Raw genomic sequence first — 19,428 nt, forward strand, 5'->3', positions numbered from 1 at the left:
GTGTTCTGATGAAGACTTACAGGCAGGGCGAATAGGGAGTAAAAAGTTATTGAGGTAGAAATAAACTTGGCATATTTGAGGAAAGGCAAGAAATCCAGAATACCTAGAGCAGAGGGAGAACAGTAAAGAAAATTTTAAAAAGAGGTAGAAGAGTTAGGCAGAAACCTGGTTACTTGTGGCCGTGTAGGTCAAGTAAAGATTTAAGATAATATTATAAGTAAGGTGGCAAATAAGAGTATATTGAGGGCGGCGCCTGTGGCTCAGTCGGTAAGGCGCCGGCCCCGTATACCGAGGGTAGCAGGTTCAAACCCGGCCCCGGCTGAACTGCAACCAAAAACTAGCCGGGCGTTGTGGCGGGCGCCTGTAGTCCCAAGCTGCTCGGGAGGCTGAGGCAAGAGAATCGCTTAAGCCCAGGAGTTGGAGGTTGCTGTGAGCTGTGTAAGGCCACAGCACTCTACCGAGGGCCATAAAGTGAGACTCTGTCTCTACAAAAAAAAAAAGAGTATATTGAAGAGGAAAACAGTATGTTGAGTCTTATATGGTAAGAGGACCCAAGTGAAAGTAAGAGGCTATTGACTAGAAGTAATAGATGAAAAAAAAAAAAAAAAAAACGAGGACAATTAATGACAATTAAGGACACAGTGGGGTGGGGGATGTGGAGAGCAGAGGGAGAAAGAAGGAGGGAAGGGTGGGGGAAAGGAAGAGCAGAGAGAGGGAAGGAGGGAGGAGGGTGGGGCCTTGGTGTGTTCCACACCTTTTGGGGGCAAGACAAGATTGCAAGAGGGACTTTGCCTAACAAATGCAATCAGTGTAACCTGGTTTCTTGTACCCTCAATGAATCCCCAATGATTAAAAAAAAAAAAAAAAGTACCTAGGAACAAATTTTAACCAAGAAAGTGAAAAACCTCTACAAAGAAAATCACAAAAAAATACCGAAGAAAGAAATTAAAGAGGATATAAATAAATAAAAAGTATCCTGTGCTCACGGATTGAAAGAATGAATATTGTTAAAATGACCAAAGCAATCTACAGTTTCAATGCAATCCCTTTCAAAATACTAATGACATTTTTCACAGAAATTGAAAAAATCCTAAAATTTGTATGGAACCCCCCCAAACACCCCAAATCGTCAAAGCAATCCTGAGCAAAAAGAACAAAGGCAAATGCATCATACTACCTTACTTCAAAATACACCACAAAGAAATAGTAAACAAAACAATTTTTTGTTAAAAAAAATTGTTAGAGAAATAACAGTTTCTTCCATAAATGGTGCTGAGAAAAACGGATATCTGTGTACAGAATAAATCTAGGCCCCCACATCTCACCCTATACAAAAGTCAACTCAAAATCAATTGAAGACCTGACTGTAAGACCTGAAACTCTAAAACTACTAGAAGAAAAAATAGAGGAAATGCTTCAGGTCATTGGTCTGGCAAAAGATACTAGGAATCAAACCTCAAAAGCAAAAGTAAACAAATGAGATTACTAAACTAAAAACATCTGTACAATAAAGGAAACAATCAACAGAGTGCAAAGACAATGTGCAGAACGAGAAAAAAATATTTGCAAACTATTTCACAGGGGATTAATACTCAGAATATACAAGAAACTTAAACACCTCAAAACACAACCTGATTTAAAAAATGGGGAAATGAGCTGAACAGACATTTCTCAAAAGAAGACAATCAAATAGCAAACAAATATGTGAAAGGGTGCTCACTAATCATCACAAAAACAAATCCAAAAGCCACAGTAAGTATCCTCTCACCCCAGTTAGGATGACTATTATCAAAAACATTAAAAAAAAAAAATAACAAATGCTGGCCAGGATGCAGAGAAAAGGTTACTCTTAAACACTGTTAGTAGGAATCTAAACCGGTATAGCCATTGTAAAGAACAGTATAAAAGTTATTCAAAAACTACAAAAAAATAAAAACTCCATACAATCCAGCTATCCCACTATTGCTTATGTATGCAATAAAACAAAATCAGTGTATTGAAGAGACATCTGTATTTCCATGTCTATTTTCACACTATTAACAATAGCCAAGATACGGAACCAACCCAGGTGTCCAACAAAAGAAAATACTATTTAGCCATCAAAAAGAATGAAATCTTATCAATCACAGCAACATGGATAGAACTGGAGGACGTTCCAGGAAAGGAAAGTTAAATACCACATGTTCTCACTCATATATGAAAGCTTAAAAAAAAAAACCCGCAGAAGTAAAACTAGAACAAAAGATACTAGAGGATATGAAGTGTAGGTGGAAGGGAGGGGCACAGAGATTTCTTAAAATACACAAAATTACAGCTAGATAGGAGGAATAAATACCAGTGCTCTGTAGCACTGTAGAGTGACTGTAGTTAATAATATAATATGTAGTTTTGAATAACTAGAGTAAGGATAGTGGATGTTGCCAACCCTAAGAAATCATAAAAGTTTGAGATGAATGAGGTGGCTACCCTGATCTGATCACTATACATTATATGTACAGAAACATCACTATCGACCACATAAACATGTACAATTATTGTATATCAACTTAAAAATTTTTAAAAGGCTGTTGACTAGAAGAGAGACTAAGCTAAATTGTACCAGATTACATGTCACATATATTATATCAACATATATAATGTCCATTACATGTTTTTATATAACATAATGGAGGTACTGAGGTTTTTATAACTTCAGTGTCATTATATTTCTGTTTATATCATAGCAGAAAACAAGAAAACAATCGCTCAATTCAGGCTAGTATTACCCTACACCAAACCCAGACAAAAATATCACAAGAAAAAAATCTACATACCTAATATTCATCATAAACGTAGACGAAACATATAAAAAGAATTATACACCATGGTAAAGTCAGATTATGCTGAGAAGGAAGGGTTATTTTATCATTCAAAAATCAGTTACTGTGATATACCATATTAATGAAATAAAGATATTATATGATTATCCCAAAAGATATAAAAAAATGCACTTGAAAAATTTCAACACTGTGTAATGAAAACCAGTTTCAGAAAACTAGGGATCAGATAAGCTCCTCATTCTAATACAGAGCAGCTACAAAACCAATCCCCAGGTTAACCTTACACTTAGTGCTTTCTCTTACTTTAAAATTTTTTTTTATTAAATCATAACTATATACATGAATGCATTTATATAGTATAATGTGCTGATTTTATATACAATTTAGAAAGCTTACATAAAACTGGTTAACATAGCCTATGAGTAAAGTATAAATGTCTTAACACAATAATTAAGTGATGTGAAGGCTATGCTTTCTCTTACTTTATAGGTGAAAGCACCATTGCAGCAATTTTCAGTCTGGAATCCACAATCAGGAACAAGGCAAGCAGGTCAGTTTGCACCACTTCTATTCACATCTGATGTTACATCCAATGCAATAAAGAAATAAGTTAAAGGCACAGTTTTCACAAAATCAGGAACTGTCTTCATTCGCAAATTAAAATGATTTTGTAAAACATCCAGAGAAATATATGAAAAAGCCGCTAGAACTCATAAGCAAGTTTAGCAATGTCACATTATTACAAGGGGTAGGGTATCTTGCCTACACAGGAACAGGATAAGCATTGCAGTGAACTTCTCTTTAGAAACCATGTAAGGCATGCAATCAAAAAGAATGGAGTGAAATACTGGAAATGTTGAAAGAAGAAAGGCTCATCAAGAAAATGATGAAGGGGATCATAATTTTGCTGCTATCTACCAGGACAGGGAACAGCAAATATATGTTGAAACTAATTTAAAAATTTGTGACCCAGAACACAGTAGGGCTTTCTGTCTTGTTCCGTATCAAGAGCCAAACTTGCTTTATCAAGAGGGTTCTGTACCTCTTGTTCTGTATCAAGAGCCAAACTTGCTGCCTCGTTTTCATTGATAAGATCTACAGTAATGATGATGTACAGCTAAGACTGAACATGTGCAAATAATCATTTCACTGAAGCCTTGGGCTACATTTGTGGGCAATGTCTTGTCAAGAGTCTTCTGATCCTAACAGCTTTGGTGCACAGGGGAAAACATCTATCCAAATAAGAATATATGATCTTTGCATATGCATACAATATATCTGGAATGATTCATCAAAAGCTGGTATCGATAATTACTTTTGGAGACTGGAACTAAGAGGCAGGGTGAAAGTGTATAATGAAGACCTTTGTTTGTTTGTTTGTTTTTTTCTATTTATCCTTCATTACTTCAAATTTGATACCCTATGAACGCTAAAGTGAAGACAATGAAATTAAACCTCTGAAAATAAATATCCTTTTCTATAATTGAAGCTAGTGTTTGTTTTACTGAGCTTTTTAGTGAAAAATACTTATCACCAACATGTGGTCTTAGTCCTAAGATTTTGCTTTGTTCCTTGGTGGCTAAGAACTCAAAGCTAGCCTCTCTTTGAAACCAGTGAACTTATTATACTTAATGATAATATTGGAATCATCAGAGACTTCTGCCCTCTTTCTAAGAAGGCCATCATCAACATCAACCCAATTTCCTGTATAATCTAAGTATTTAAGTTCAATGTTTCTGCCTCTTTTGAAGAAAATATGTTGAAAGAAAATTGTAAGTATGGAAAGCGTATGAAAGAATTCTATTTTGGTTTCAATTCAAAGTTTTCAAAGCACCACTTGTTATCTTAACTGGTTAACTGACATTTGCTTTTTATTCTGCTTTGATCTCTAGTTTCTTACACATATTCCCTTGCACCTTGATGCTACTTTTTGATTTTTAGCCAGTATGTATTCCCCGGATCTAAACTTCCTCTAAATTTTCTGTCCTTACTATACTCTAGATTGACGACATCAACTAGTTTTTGTGTTCCACCTCTATCTTTATTAAAATTGAATCATATAGATTATCTAATTTATCCTTTATATTATTTTAGAGGTGCAAACACAATCACAGTACTTTTTTTTTTTTGTAGAGACAGAGTCTCACTGTACCGCCCTCGGTAGAGTGCCGTGACATCACACGGCTCACAGCAACCTCAACTCTTGGGCTTAGGCGATTCTCCTGCCTCAGCCTCCTGAGCAGCTGGGACTACAGGCGCCCGCCACAACGCCCGGCTATTTTTTGGTTGCAGTTTGGCCGGGGCTGGGTCTGAACCCGCCATCCTCGGCATATGGGGCTGGTGCCCTACTCACTGAGCCACAGGCGCCGCCCAATCACAGTACTTTTAAGTCTGCGATTTCTTTTCATTCTTTTGCTCTTCCTTCCTCGGTGAAAATGTTATATGTCTTACAACAATTAAAAATAGATTATTTTGACTTTTCATATTATATTAACCATGGAAATGTATGAGACTGATTGTTATCTGGGTCACTGTAACCTAGTACTGGTTGAGTATCCCTAATCCAAAAATCCAAAATCCAAATTCCCTAAAACTCCAAACTTTATGAGGACCCACATTAACCTCGAGGGAAAGCTCAGTGGAGAGTGCTGGATTTTGGATTTTTGGAATGAGATGCTTAACCAGTAAGTGTAATGCAAATAATTGAAAATCTTAAAAAATCCAAAATCTCAAACACTCTGGTCCCAAGCATTTTGGAAAAGGCTATTCAGCATGTATAGTAATATAATATAATATGACAATCAGCAATGAAGCAAAACATGCACATAATTTTGAGAGACTGAACATCTAGTTAGAATAGGATATGATTGCATAAAATTTTGCACTCCACTCCACATGCGCAAAATTTATATTTTTGAAGTTGGAGAGGCATTGTTTATCATCTAGCATAAATCTTTCATTTTAAATTTCAAGATACTAAGCTCTATGAGACTTAGAAGTTTACTTCTTCTGAGTTACACAGATCATTAGTGAAAGTAGAGATTTGAACCAAGTCCTTCCAATCCCTAACCCTAACCCCACAAAACACACTGGCTTTTGATTTTACCTGAGTATTTGGTAGTACCCGCACTCTTCCTGTCAATGATGGAAATATTCTTTCCATGAGTCTTTCAGCATATGTAGGCTCAAAACTCACAAGCCTATTCTGGATTTGCTCTTCATATGAAATTTGTAATTTTTTAAATCTCTTCACATCCCATCTTTTTGTTCTATTTCTACTTCTGCAAAATTAATCTGAGGAATTGCCACCACTCAGTTATTGTTCTTGCCATAAATTTCTCAGCTCTGCAAGTCACCCTACATAGTGCCATCATAGCTTTCATGAAATAATATATTGATTATATAATCTCCCAATCTTCCAAAATGTCAGTGAAATTCCTTTCCCATGTTATACAGAGAAGCTAATCTCCTTAGATTTCTATACAAAGTTTCCCCAACATTTTCAACTGTCATTTTAACTTAAATATGCCTTGTGAAATATTGATTTGTTTGCTTTTACTCTTTCAACCAAGTATACCAAACCTTTTTTCTTCCAATGAAGCCACACACCTTATTTAAAGACAATTCAAATGTTAACTTACCATTTGGTTTTTACCCAGATCATATCAACTCACAAAACTACCAATTTCTGCACACATTTTCTTCTTCTTCTTTTTTTTCTTTTATTTTTATTTTTATTTTAGAGACAGAGTCTCATTTTGTTACCCTCGGTAGAGTGCCATGGCACCACAGGTCACAGTAACCTCCCGCTCTTGGGTTTAGGCAATTCTCTTGCCTCAGCCTCCTTAGTAGCTGGGACTACAGGTGCCCGCCACAACGCCTGGCTATTTTTTTGTTGTTGCAGTTGGCCGGGGGCAGGTTTGAACCTGTCACCCTTGGTATACGGGGCCGGCGCCCTACTCACTGAGCCACAGGTGCCACCCTGTACACATTTTCTGTTCTACCTACTTAGCACTCAAATACACTACCAAGTAGTGATATTTACTCATTTGTGTATATAAATCTCTTATAGTACTATGAGTCTTTGAGGAAAGAATCGTAGTCAGGTCAATATTTATTAACTCAACAAACATATTTACAAACTGCTACCTGTATAATTAGCATTGTGTTAGACTTTTGAGATCTAGCAATAATCAAAATAGGCACATCCAGGTTCAGTGCCTATAGCTCAGCAGCTAGGGCATCAGCCACAAGCACTGGAGCTGGCAGGTTCAAATCCAGCTCAGGTCTGCCAAACAACAATGACAACTGCAACCAATAAATAGTCGGGTGTTGTGTCAAGAGCCTGTAGTCCCAGCTACTTGGGAGGCTAAGGCAAGAGAATTACTTAAGCCCAAGAGTTAGAGGTTGCTGTGAGCTATGACACCTCACAATACTCTACCCAGGGTTACAGCTTGAGACTCTGTCTCAAAAAAAAAAAGAGGGAGAGAGAGGCACATCCAAGAGGAACATCCCCAAATACATGTTCATTAAAAATATCTGACACTATAACATTGAAATTACTCTCATTTGGGGCAATAGTTGATAATTACAGGTATGGTATCTCCAAAAATGAAAAATGAGTATTCACAGTAAATGGTAGACTATCAAAGGATTAAGAAAGAATTGCTTTTCTTCCAGACCTTGAACCCCAGAGATTCAGAGTCACTCTTTCTGGGAGAGAGCCCAGGTATCAGTGCCTTGATCATTGGAATGACCAGGGGAGCTTTTACAAAATGCTGATGCCTGGGCTCCATCCCAGAACATCCTCAGTGCCAGGCCTGGGCAATCTGTGTTGATGTTCAAGAAAGAACAAAAATACCAAAATTACCTAGCAGAGATGGTCCTTGACAAGCATCCTTTACTATCCCAGGATGTGCAGAGATAGGGTTAGGCTAAACTTCTTAGGGACCATGAAAGAATTTAAGAATTCTGTGTCTAGTGGGAATGCCTTGACTTAGATGATGATGATGACACTGACAGCAACAAGGTGGCAGTAAACTATCAGTTGTGCTTTTATTAGGTCTAAGAAAAGGATTTTTGTGCTTGTTCTTCTTTGTGCATGTGTGATTTTTATCTGCTTAATGAATGTTTAATGGAAAAAAGCAAACACCAGAACACAGTAAGCCATCTTGTTTCTACAAAGGTGAACAGAGATTTTGTGAATACAGGTTCTTGAAATGTTAAATTAATAATGTAGGCAAGATATGGTAAAACATTATTATGGAAGTGACAGAAGCTTGGGGGATAGATTTATAAATATCTAGAAAAGCAAATTGTCAAGAATGAACTGCGATTGGATGTAGCTGTAACAGGCAATCTCGAATTACTTTTAAATTCCAATTTTTTTTTTTTTTTTAGTTAGAGACACATGAACTGAAATAAGTAATAAAAGGGAATTCATACAATGTTTGGGTGTTAGTCACTTGAAATTTATAATATTGATAAAGTAAGATGACACTTAGCATCAAGAAACACCACAAATCCTTAGGGTTACAGTTGCACCTCGCTAAATCTTGCGGGTTGGAGAAATTTTGAGCCTCCAACCCGCAAGAGAACAGAGAGCCTGGGGAACAGAAAGCCTGAATGCGGTGGATGTTAATCCTTGATTTAACATCTTTTCGAAGCAACCCTCTTTCTCTAGGTAATGTGGTAATTCACTTTTTTAAATTTTAAAACCAATTTAGCATAGAGGACAATACGTTATTCATCTCAGGCCTGTGTGCAGAGGCAACGCGTGTTCAACCAATGCCTAGATTTCCGTCAGACTTTAAGCAGAATGCCCGAGCATTCTGGGCCTTTTCCTAAAAGAGTTGCTCTTGTTACTCTTTTTGACTTTTCTAACCACAAAACTGTTGCCAAGGGAAGAAGGGGACAGGAAGGCGACGTGTTTGTGAAAGGCCCTGCCAACGGCCCACCTGACTGTGAGTCCCTGAGCGCACCGCCCCTCGTACCAAGGCTGCGCTGCACACGGACGTGTCTCTGGACTTCTCCGATTTGGTCTTTCAATTCTGATCGGCATTAATTCAGGCACTCTTGTTAGAAGGAAAACATCTTTTTCAGCCACCCCCTGGACAACCCAAAGCCAGTTATTACCTCTCTCCTCCCCCTGGTACTACCCAGACGTGCAAACAGACCTCTTTCCTCATCAACTGGTAGTAATGAGAGAAAAGAGAACACTATTTTGCACAAAAGGTGTAGCACTTTCTCAGCGCAGTCCTGACACGGTTAGCAAAGTGGGGGGAGGAATCCGCAGACCAGGAAAATGGCGCTGACGTCACAAAGCCCATGACCTCCCTCGCTTCCGGTGGCCTGGAGAATTGACCATGGCCATTTGAGCGGCGAGCAGCAGCCAGCTCTGGCTCGGACCCAGCAGCACGAAGATCTGTGCTCTGGAGCCAGGGTAAATATTAGAGCAAACTGGGAGATTGGAAATGAGCAGGGTTGGGCATATGGGGTGCAGACGAGAGGAGAAAGCTCTGGGAGATGATGAGGGCGTTTCAGGTGCTCCTTAGCCCCTCTTCAGGCAGGCACTCTCCTGGGTGCCTCCCTTGATCAACCGCAGACTGATAGCCCAGTTTGATTGCTTAGCCCCATGAGCCAAAGACTATCAACATGCTTTTTTATGTTTAGCCTATTGAAACTCTTAAAAGGCAAATTATTCTACTAAATATTAACGTGAAACCCACTGAATTATTAGAAAATTGAAGTCATTTCGAAACTTCGCCTTTCACTAGGTCAAATTAAGAACTTTAGTTTCTTAATAATATTTAGAATTAATAGTTATTAGAAACAACTAATTATAACAATTAGAACTGAAGTATTTGACTCTTCTGGATTTTATGTTATCTATTTTTAATCCGGGATTAAAAATTTAAAGAGAAAAATGTGACACCCCCTCACCAAATCCCTTTAGTTAATGCTCACAGCGTGGAACGGTGCTTGTAGAAACGATCTTGTAAAGAGTATGTAGGTTAGGCTGGGCAGCGTTGCACACACGTCTAATCCCAGCACTCTGAGAGGATGAGGAAGGAGAATGGCTTGATATCAGGAGGTGGAGATCAGCTTGAACAAGAGCAGCTCTACTAAAAATAGAAAAATTAATAGGACTTTGGGGTGGGTGTCTATAGTCCCAGTTACTTGGGAGGCTGAGGTAGGAGGATTGCTTGAACCCAGGTTGCTGTGAGCTATACTTACAGCATGGTACTCTTGCTTGGGGAACAGAGGGAGAGTGTATCAAAAACAAACGAAAAGTGGATAGGTTGAACCCCTAGATAAAAGATTGGGAGTCTGTAAAATATGTTGTGATTTTCCAGGTAAATACTTCTTCAAAAAGTTTAAGAACTCCACTTTTTGTTAGTGTTCAAAGAAATATCAACACCTTGAAAGACAATCTAATCTCAAAAGGAGATTATGGTCTTAATGATAGAATCAAATTAATACAGTGAAGTATAAAGTGCTAAACAGTTTAGTAAAATTTTAAGTCTCTAACATGAAATTAAGGATTCTATGATGTTATTCTTTTTATCTTCATTTTGAATAGTCACTGTTCTCTGATTTTAGGTTTATGAACCTATACACCACGATCCTCCTCTAGGCACGTTAGGAGAACCAAGATGACATGGTTTTGTTCTAAACATAAATAGTATTATATAAATAATTTGCATTTTTGAGACCTTGAAACAATTATGCTAAAACTACATGTAATGGAAAAATGAAAAATGGATGGCTATTTGAAGTATGCTGCATATATGTCCCTATTAATGATGTGTACTACTTTTAATGGATAGTTAAATATTATAACTATAATATTTCTATATAACTATAATATTTACAGAGGAATTATTGAAATAAAAATATAGGGTCTCCAGTGGGCTGCAACAGTGATTTATCCCACTTGAAACTATGTTCTTTTCCATAAGTATTGACTTTGAAGTCATAATTGGAGGAAGACTAGTTTCTGACCTTATCTAACAACTTGACCATTGGCGTAGGTTAATTGTTCTAAGCCTTAATTTTTCCATCTGTGAAATACATAATATAGTCATACTCAATGTTTATACATCATATTTTACCATGAACCACCAATAAATGTTCGCTTCTCTCCCTTTTATTGGCACAGCATTAGAGGGATACAGGGAAACACATAAGCTTTACTGGGGTTAACCAGTAAAATACTGAGGAAATACTGTTTTTTTTTTTTTTTTTTGGCATATTGAGAAAGAACAACATAGGCAATCAAATGCTGAGTGTCTTTTTATTTTTTTCAAAGATAATGACAATATTAAACAACCTTTGTACTAAATGATGGATTGAGAAAACTTGAATGGGCTGTATTTTCAACACCTTAATGGCATTTTTATTTTTCTATCCAGGGAAATTTGAAAACATACACAAATATTATGTCTATGCAGGCACAACCTTGAAATCTTGATTATAGTCTGGCATAAATAAAAGTAAAGATAGTTCTATATTTCATAGAGAATAGCAAATCAAGACATAGTACATATTGAAAATAAACTTTACCAAAAAATTGAAATGAATAATGGAAGCCAGTGAAGGAGTCTGCTTCCTCCACATTATTTTTTGATAGGGTAAAGGCAAAAAACGAGGCAAAAAGAAGGGGGAGTAGGTCCCTAACCTTCCTAGATATATCTCAGGGGCATTAATCAAATTCTTAAGGTTTTTTTTTTTTTTTCTATCAGAGGCAAGATTGGTTCTACTATGATCCTACTGGCACTATATGGCAATTCTCCTTTTGCCACGTTATTAATGAGTTTGGGAATCACAGTTCCTTTGGGATAACCAAAACCATTGTAATGGTCAGAAATCCTTGTATTAAATGCTTCTCGTTTCAATGCAGATCGTTTTTTGTTTTTGACTTAGTTTCCATCAATGGCTCTACTACCAGTGCTGCTGTTTCTGGTTACCACACTGCTTCTATCTTTACCCACTGAAGGAAAGGTAAGGTTAAAATGGAAAATCTCTCAGAGCTAGTTAGAAACTTTTGGGGATGGCAAGCTGTTTCAAGAGTGTGGTACGTCACAGACCTCTCATTGTCACTTGAAACTTAACACCGTTCTTGTGGTCAAAGGCTAAGGTTGTGCTGTTTCTATTTACATGTAGAGTAGCCACCAGCCACATGTGGCTATTGAACATCTGAAATGAGGCTTGAGCAAACCAGATGTACTGCAAGATACTCACCAGATTTTAAAGATTTAGAACAAAAACAAGAAAATATCTCATAAATAACTTTTATATTGAATACATGATGAAATGATAATATTTTTGATACTTAGTTAAATAATATATTAGGTTCTTAGGGCTCTTGTAACAAATTACTGCAAGCTTTGAGGTTTAAAACAACAGAAATGTATTCTTCCTGGAATACAGGAGACCAGGAAGTCTGAAATCAAGGCACCTGCAGAGCTGCCCTCCTTCTGGAGGATTTCAGAGGAATCCATCCTAGGCCTTTCTTCTAGGATCTGATGGCTGCTGCCAAAGCTTAGGGTTCCCTGGCTTGTGGCTGCGTCACTACTACATCTGTGCTTCAATCCTTATGTTACCTTCTCCTGTCTGTGTGTCTCTTTTTTTTTTTTTTGGTTTTTGGCCAGGGCTAGGTTTGAACCCGCCACCTCCGGCATATGGGACCGGCGCCCTACTCCTTGAGCCACAGGCACCACCCTCTGTGTGTCTCTTTTAACTATGCTTGTCATTAGATTCAGGGCCCACTTGGATAATGTAGAATAATCTCATCTTGAGATAATCCTTAGTTACATCTACGAAAAAAAAAATGTTTTTTCCAAACAAGATCAGGTTCTGAGATTAGGATGTATCTTTTTAGGGACAACCACTTAACTCATTACAAATAAAATATATTATTTAAATAAATATCAAATTTTTTTCCCCATCTATTTACTTTTACTACCTTTGGAGTCTTAGCCATACTTTTTTGCCTAGGCCAGTGTCTAAATGAGTTTTTCCTATGTTTTCTTCTAGCGTTTTTAAGGTTTCATAACTTACATTAAAGTCTTTTATTCACCTTGAATTCATATTTGTATATGGCAAGAGATAGGAGTCCTGTTTCCTTGTGTATATGTTTTTTTCACTTTCCCCAGCACCACTTATGGAATAGGGATTCATGTTCCAGATGTATGCTATTGTCTGCTTTTTCAAAGATCAATTGTGGCAGGCACAGTGGCTCACTAGCCCTCTGGGAGGCCAAGGCAGGTGGATCACTTGAGCTCAGGAGTTGGAGACCAGCCTGAGCAAGAGTGAGACCCCATGAAAATAGAAAGAACTAGCCAGGTGTCATGGCAGGCACCTGTATTCCTACCTATTTAGGAGGCTGAGGCCAGAGGATTACTTGAACCCAAGCATTTCAGGTTGCTGTGAGCTATGATGATGTCATTGCATTCTACCCAGGACAACAGAGTGAGACAAACAACAGCAACAACAAAACTCCAAAGATCAGTTGACTATAGGTTTTATTTCTGGGTTCTCTGTTCTGTTTCACTCACCTATATCTCTACTTCTATACCACTATCACATTATTTTGGTTATGGATGAGTTTTCCCTTATAGGTTAGTTATTCCCTTATAGGTTAGTTATTGCTTTCATCTTGTAGATTCTAGAATTTTCTCCTTCATTTTACTTAAGATTGCTGTGGCCAGATTACTGATTATGTGTAATTTTTTTAAAACATTGAAAACTTCTGTATTTTTAAAGCCATAATTCATTTAAGGGCAAAGAACAAAGTGCAGGATTACTTATGTTATATATGACAGATAATTTGATATATAAAGAGTACTTGTTAATCAATAAAAGACAAGCACCAGGAAAGAAATAGGCAAAGACAATAGTCAAATCACATGTGATATACACAAATGACCAGTAAACACATGGAAACTTTCAGCTTTGTTGATAATTAAATATGGGTTCTTTGCCTTTGAAATTAGCTAAAAATGTTTACAATTAGAATAGCAGTATTTTCAAAGGAAGAGGAAAAGGAACACTTGATAAGGCTTGTGTGAGTATAAGTTAGCATTAATATACTGGAGGTAACTTAGGAATATATATTTTATGGTTCGATAAATGAAGATATACTTCGACTTAGTAATTCTCTCATGTCTTAGACATGTCCTGTGTGCTATGAACCTTCCTGGTGTTAGAGAACCATTTCGTATCTGGATATCTGAACCTCTCAATATCAGGAAAGTTCTCCTCAGTAATTCACTCAAATAGGTCTTCCCATGTTTTTTTTTCTCCCTCTAGGATAGTCCCATATTTCACATAGCCCCATATTTCTCTTTGTGATTTTTATTTTTTATTTTTTTTCCTACATCATTGACTGAGTTAGTACAAAAGACTTCTATTGAAGCTCTGAGATTCTTTTTTCTGTTTGATCTAGTCTGTTGTCTAAGCTTTCTGCTATATTTTTTAATTCCCTAAATGATTCATTTCATTAAGTTCTGTTATACCCTTTATTATATCCTCTGTCTCTTTAGTGAGTTTTTCATATTTTTCATTCAGGTCCTAAATATTTTTCTTTTTTTTTACTTTTTGTTAGTTTTCATCTTTCTCTTCACATATATTCACCTTGCTTGCCATTCATATTCTATTTCTGAGATTTCAGCAATTTTCTTGTGGTTGGGTCCATTGCTATGGAACTGCATGACTGTGAACCTTTGCAGGTTTAAACTAGCTTGTTCTTTCAGGTTTCCTGAGTACTTTTTGCTGGTTTCTTCTTATCTGAAACCTCTTCTCTCAGTTTAGGGGTGATAGGTTGGTGGCGCACCTGTTCTCCATTGCTAGGCACTCTACTACTTAATGATGAGGAGAAATCCCTGGGTAAAACTTTTGTGTCCTACTTCAGAGGATTGACCTGGCAGGAGATGGGTGGATGTACAGCCAGCCTGTAATACAGCTGTTCTTCTATATCTCATCCCATTTCCCCGTTGTTGTCACAGCCCAAGTGGCACTGAGAGATAGTTGCTCAAATTGGTGGATTAGTCCCTAGGCCACTGTTGAAATCTGAGGCAGGGGATGAGACAAGTCCCTCTTCATGAAGGTAGGTTATGGGACATTGGTGGGCTCCTGAGCGTATCATGGGACTTCAGCTAGAAGTGGGGCGGATTGCAGGACAATAATAGATACCGGTGCATGTCATGGGATCTCGTCCAATGCCTGACTGGGATACAGGACCTTTGTGGGTGCTGTGTGGATTCAGGACATTGACAGGTATCTGGACAGGTCATGGGACCTTAATCTGCTCCTGGGAAGTTTGTGGTTCTTGGCAGATGCCTGGGCATACTGCAGGATCACAGTCAGTGGTGGAGCAAGTCACTTGGTTCAGACCCGTCAGGTGCCTGAATGAGTCATGGGACTTCAGGGAGTCCCAAACAGTGCCCGCCTCCTGGCCAGGTAGCTTCTGGATGTGGGGAGCTTCAGGCTTTGCTGTTTATTCTCACACTTTCCTTTACCTCTGGGCACACTGGACTAGCTAGGACTCTTCAGCTGGAGAATTCTGACACTTGGTTCAAACCTTTCTTGTCATTAAGAAATACAAGCAATTGTGTTATCATAATCATTAGCAATGTAGAGATCATTTTAGGAAATCATTCAAATAATTAGCCATTTTTTCTATTTCTTTCCCCAAAACACTTTTTTCATGGCCTTTTCTAATCCACTTTAACCTCTCTGGATTATCTCCTGGTCTTCATTTAAAAAATTATAAAAAGTGAAATTTCATGGGCGGTGCCTGTGGCTCAACAGAGTAGGGTGCCAAGCCCATATGCCAGAGGTGGCGGGTTCAAACCCAGCCCCAGCTGAAAACTGCAAAAAAAAAAAAAAAAAGGTGAAATTTCATTCAATCTTTCATACCACAAATGCTTACTGATTGGATGCTTTACCTATGCTCTGCCTAATGTAATTTTCTGAGTTAGAAAATGCTATTGATCTTTCAAAATCCTAGTCCAGAATCATCTTTTGTGAATCCTTGCACGACTGCAAACAAGAAGAATTGATCCTTTCATCCTCTGTCTTTTGTGGATCCTATCGGTTTATTATCATATGGTATTGTAATTATTTCTGTACACCCTAACACCCCTCTACTATAAATTTTTAAAGAAAGACACGTATGTTTTATTCATTTTAAAACCCTTTTAAGACTTGTAATCATACCATGAAAGCTTCATTAGTCCTCATAAAAAATACAGCTCTTTGTCTGTAGAATTTTAATCTATAAAGCAAGATGAGGTGAGAATCAGGAAACAACTGTCTTTTTTGCTCAGAAACCTAACTTTATGTGTTTTGAAATACTTTAAGCAGATTTTTATTTGAATAGAAAATAACTAGGGACACTATAATATTTGTACACTTTGATGTAATGCAGAGATTGGCGGTAATTAGAATGCAAGGGCGTTGTTTCCAACTGAGGACTCAGTTGTGCCAGACCCAGTGGTACAATGGCATTTACTAATGGTCCTTACCGTTAAGAAGTAAAAGCAGGAGGGGGAAAGGGAAGATGGTAGATAATGACAATCAAATGTGGTCAGACCTATGTTGGCAGTACTTTGAGAGCATTAAGGGAACTCAGTGTGGGAGACGGGAAGGATAACTTACCCCCAGGTATCAGAGGAAATCTGTAAGAGGCCTGTTCTTTCAGACTTATAGGCAAAATCTTATTCATTAATACCACACTCTTGTGTGAGTTTAAACTTTAAATTTTAAAGCATCAAAATGATTAGACCTTGAACCAAAAATTTACATACCTCTTCTTCCCCAGGGTGACCCCCATCCCACAGACACACACACAATCAAAGCCACAAAAATAAACCAAAAATATCAGCACTTGATAAACTTATCAGTTACATTGCTGTTACTAAAAGGAATAAATTCAATAATAGTTCATTCCCTAGATGCATTTGCTCCCTCAAACTTGCCTTAAAGATTTTCTTAGTATTACAAATCTGTTTTTTGAGCCACATGGTACAATCTGTTACATAATAAGTACAGTGGTTTTCCGACAATACTGAATGCGAGGCACACACTTAGACTGGACCTGAACATTCTTTCCTTAAAACACTTTTAGGGAAACTTGCTTTTAATGTCTAGGATTAATTAAGCGTCTTCACTCATACCTCACCTGGTTACAGCCTGATCAAATGTGAATAAATACGTGTTAAGGTTCTACTTATGTATCTTTGTGGTTATAAAATATTATTTATCATATATCTAAAAAATTATTGAAAGTTGCCTTGAAATCAAAAACTGGCATTAGGGTCCTCAGGACAATTTTCAATTTGTCATGAATTACTCCCAATTCTGAAAGCATCAATCTACCACTTTCTTGTTTAAAAGTCATAGCTTTGGCTCACATTCATTGTCAATGATTAACAGCTAATATTTGCCTTTAACATTTACGCAACAACTAAATATTAAGTATTGTTTAAAGAGTTCTTTGTTCTCTTGAATTAAATTTTCACTACGATGTGTAATTTTCACATGTGTTAAAAATAATTCTAATTTTATTTTCTTTTAGGATCCAGCTTTTACTGCTTTATTAACCACCCAATCACAAGTGCAAAGAGATATCGTAGCTAAACACAATGAACTCAGGAGAGCAGTGTCTCCACCTGCCAGCAACATGCTAAAGATGGTAAGAGGCAGCCATGTAAGCAAAGAGGCCTGAACCAGCTGTGGAAGGAGCAGGCAGTCTGTGGTTTATAAAGTCCTGCCTCTATTTTCCTATTTTTTTTAAACTATTACATAAAGAGTACCATACATGTTATTTTTGGACCCTTTTCTTTTTTATTAATATAGGTACTAATAATAATATATCTTTATAGGATACATCTGATATTTTGATGTAGGCATAAAATGTGAGTAATCAAATTAGGATAATTAGGGTATCCATCACCTCAAGATATTTATCCTTTTTCTTCTGTGTTGGGAAAATTCCAGTTCTACTCTTTTAAAGTATACACTAACTTATTGCTCATTATGGTCACTGTATGATTACAGGGTTATTAAGTTGGGAAGGCAGATTTAGAAGCCAAATCTTCAGGCAACCAGCGTGAAGCCATTACATTTTTTTTGTTCTGTATCTTTCCTAGTAGAAAATCAAGAAATCTCCATTACTTCAGGATCAATATCAGTTAATGTAAATAAAAGCCCACTTCCCAGGGCACAGTCCCTATAAGCCAGGAATTTCCGATATGAAAACTGCAGATTATGAAATTGGGAATAACCAAGGCCAGCGTATTGCTATTAAAATATAAATAGAATACTTTACATGCTTATCAATACTTAGAGTAGCACCGTTACTAAAAATCCTAGGTGTGGCTGCTGAGCCATTACGAATAGCCACATATTATTATTGTCAGAGATATTTTGCTCTTTAAGGATACCTATGAACTTTTCATCATGTGGAAACTGGCTCTGGGAGAGATGAAAACACATCAAAAACAAACAAAAAGACTTTTGTAACAGTAATAATTAGATAATATATCCGCAGAAGTTTTAAGTAGTGCAAATCAACCTACCAAGCAGAATGTAAAATACATGCTTCATTCGTTGACTCATTCAGTGTATTTTGTTTTCTTGTGACATTTAGGAATGGAACGCAGAAGCAGCAACAAATGCTCAAAAGTGGGCAAATAAGTGCACTTTAGAACACAGCAATCCGGAGGAACGAAAAACCAGTATGTAAATTAGTAAATAAAAAAAAAGTGATAATGGCCAATTGCAGGACATTGCAATGAGAAGACTGAGAAAAAATATTACTTGCACTGCTATCTTTTTAAACAGAGGGATAATTACAGTAAGAATAATTATGTGCTTGTTAATTGCTTATCTTATGAAAATTATTTCTCAATATCATTTTCTTCTCTCAACCAGCTCACCAGTGTAAAGAGCAAGTCACATAGCATCCTTTTTCTTTCTTTTTTTTTTTGGCAGTTTTAAAGATTAGAAAGCTAGGATTTGAAAGAAAAGTGACTTATCTAAGAACACAACTCGGAATAATGGCATACTAGAAATTTTTAACCAGGCTTTCTGATTTCTAATTCACTGCCCTTTTTGTAATTTTACGTAGCTGTCTGATGTTTTAAAATCTATATTTTGTATGCATAAAATATATCAAATTTTATCTTGAGTTATTTCTGAGTTGTGCTCTAGAAATATTTAACTTTTTAAATCATCATAAAAATTATATTCAGAATTCACATAAAAATAATATTTTGAGTCTGTTGATTGATTTTAAAATGTTTTATATGACATAGTCAAGGATTTTGGTTTAAACTAGGTGCCACAAGGTATGGAATACTATAGCAGATTCAAAAAAAGTTATAAAAAATTATAAAAATGGGCAGCGCCTATGGCTCAATGGAGTAGGGTGCTGGCCCCCTGTGCCAGAGGTGGCAGGTTCAAACCCAGCCTGGCCAAAAACTGCAAAAAAAAATTATAAAACCTTTGAGGAAATAAAATTTATATGCATGAACTTTATAAAAAATACTATGTATTGACTTACATTATCAAGAATGACATACATATAGGCGAGCCCAACTTG

The 19,428-nt window shown here is 36.9% G+C and overlaps 1 protein-coding gene across 1 annotated transcript in view; it reads left to right on the plus strand.

Moving 5' to 3' along the window:
• Nucleotides 1-11,750: 11,750 nt before the first annotated feature.
• The window catches only part of LOC128594153 (cysteine-rich secretory protein 2-like), a 28,673-nt gene continuing 20,995 nt past the window's right edge, over nt 11,751-19,428 (plus strand). Inside the window, exons 1-3 of the mRNA XM_053602698.1 lie at nt 11,751-11,822; nt 17,401-17,517; nt 18,475-18,562. Of these exons, the coding sequence (XP_053458673.1) occupies nt 11,754-11,822; nt 17,401-17,517; nt 18,475-18,562 (274 nt within the window). The 5' untranslated portion in view covers nt 11,751-11,753. The remainder of the gene's footprint in view (nt 11,823-17,400; nt 17,518-18,474; nt 18,563-19,428) is intronic.

Source organism: Nycticebus coucang, chromosome 9 (assembly GCF_027406575.1).
Source record: "Nycticebus coucang isolate mNycCou1 chromosome 9, mNycCou1.pri, whole genome shotgun sequence".
NCBI classification, from domain to species: Eukaryota; Metazoa; Chordata; class Mammalia; order Primates; family Lorisidae; genus Nycticebus; species Nycticebus coucang.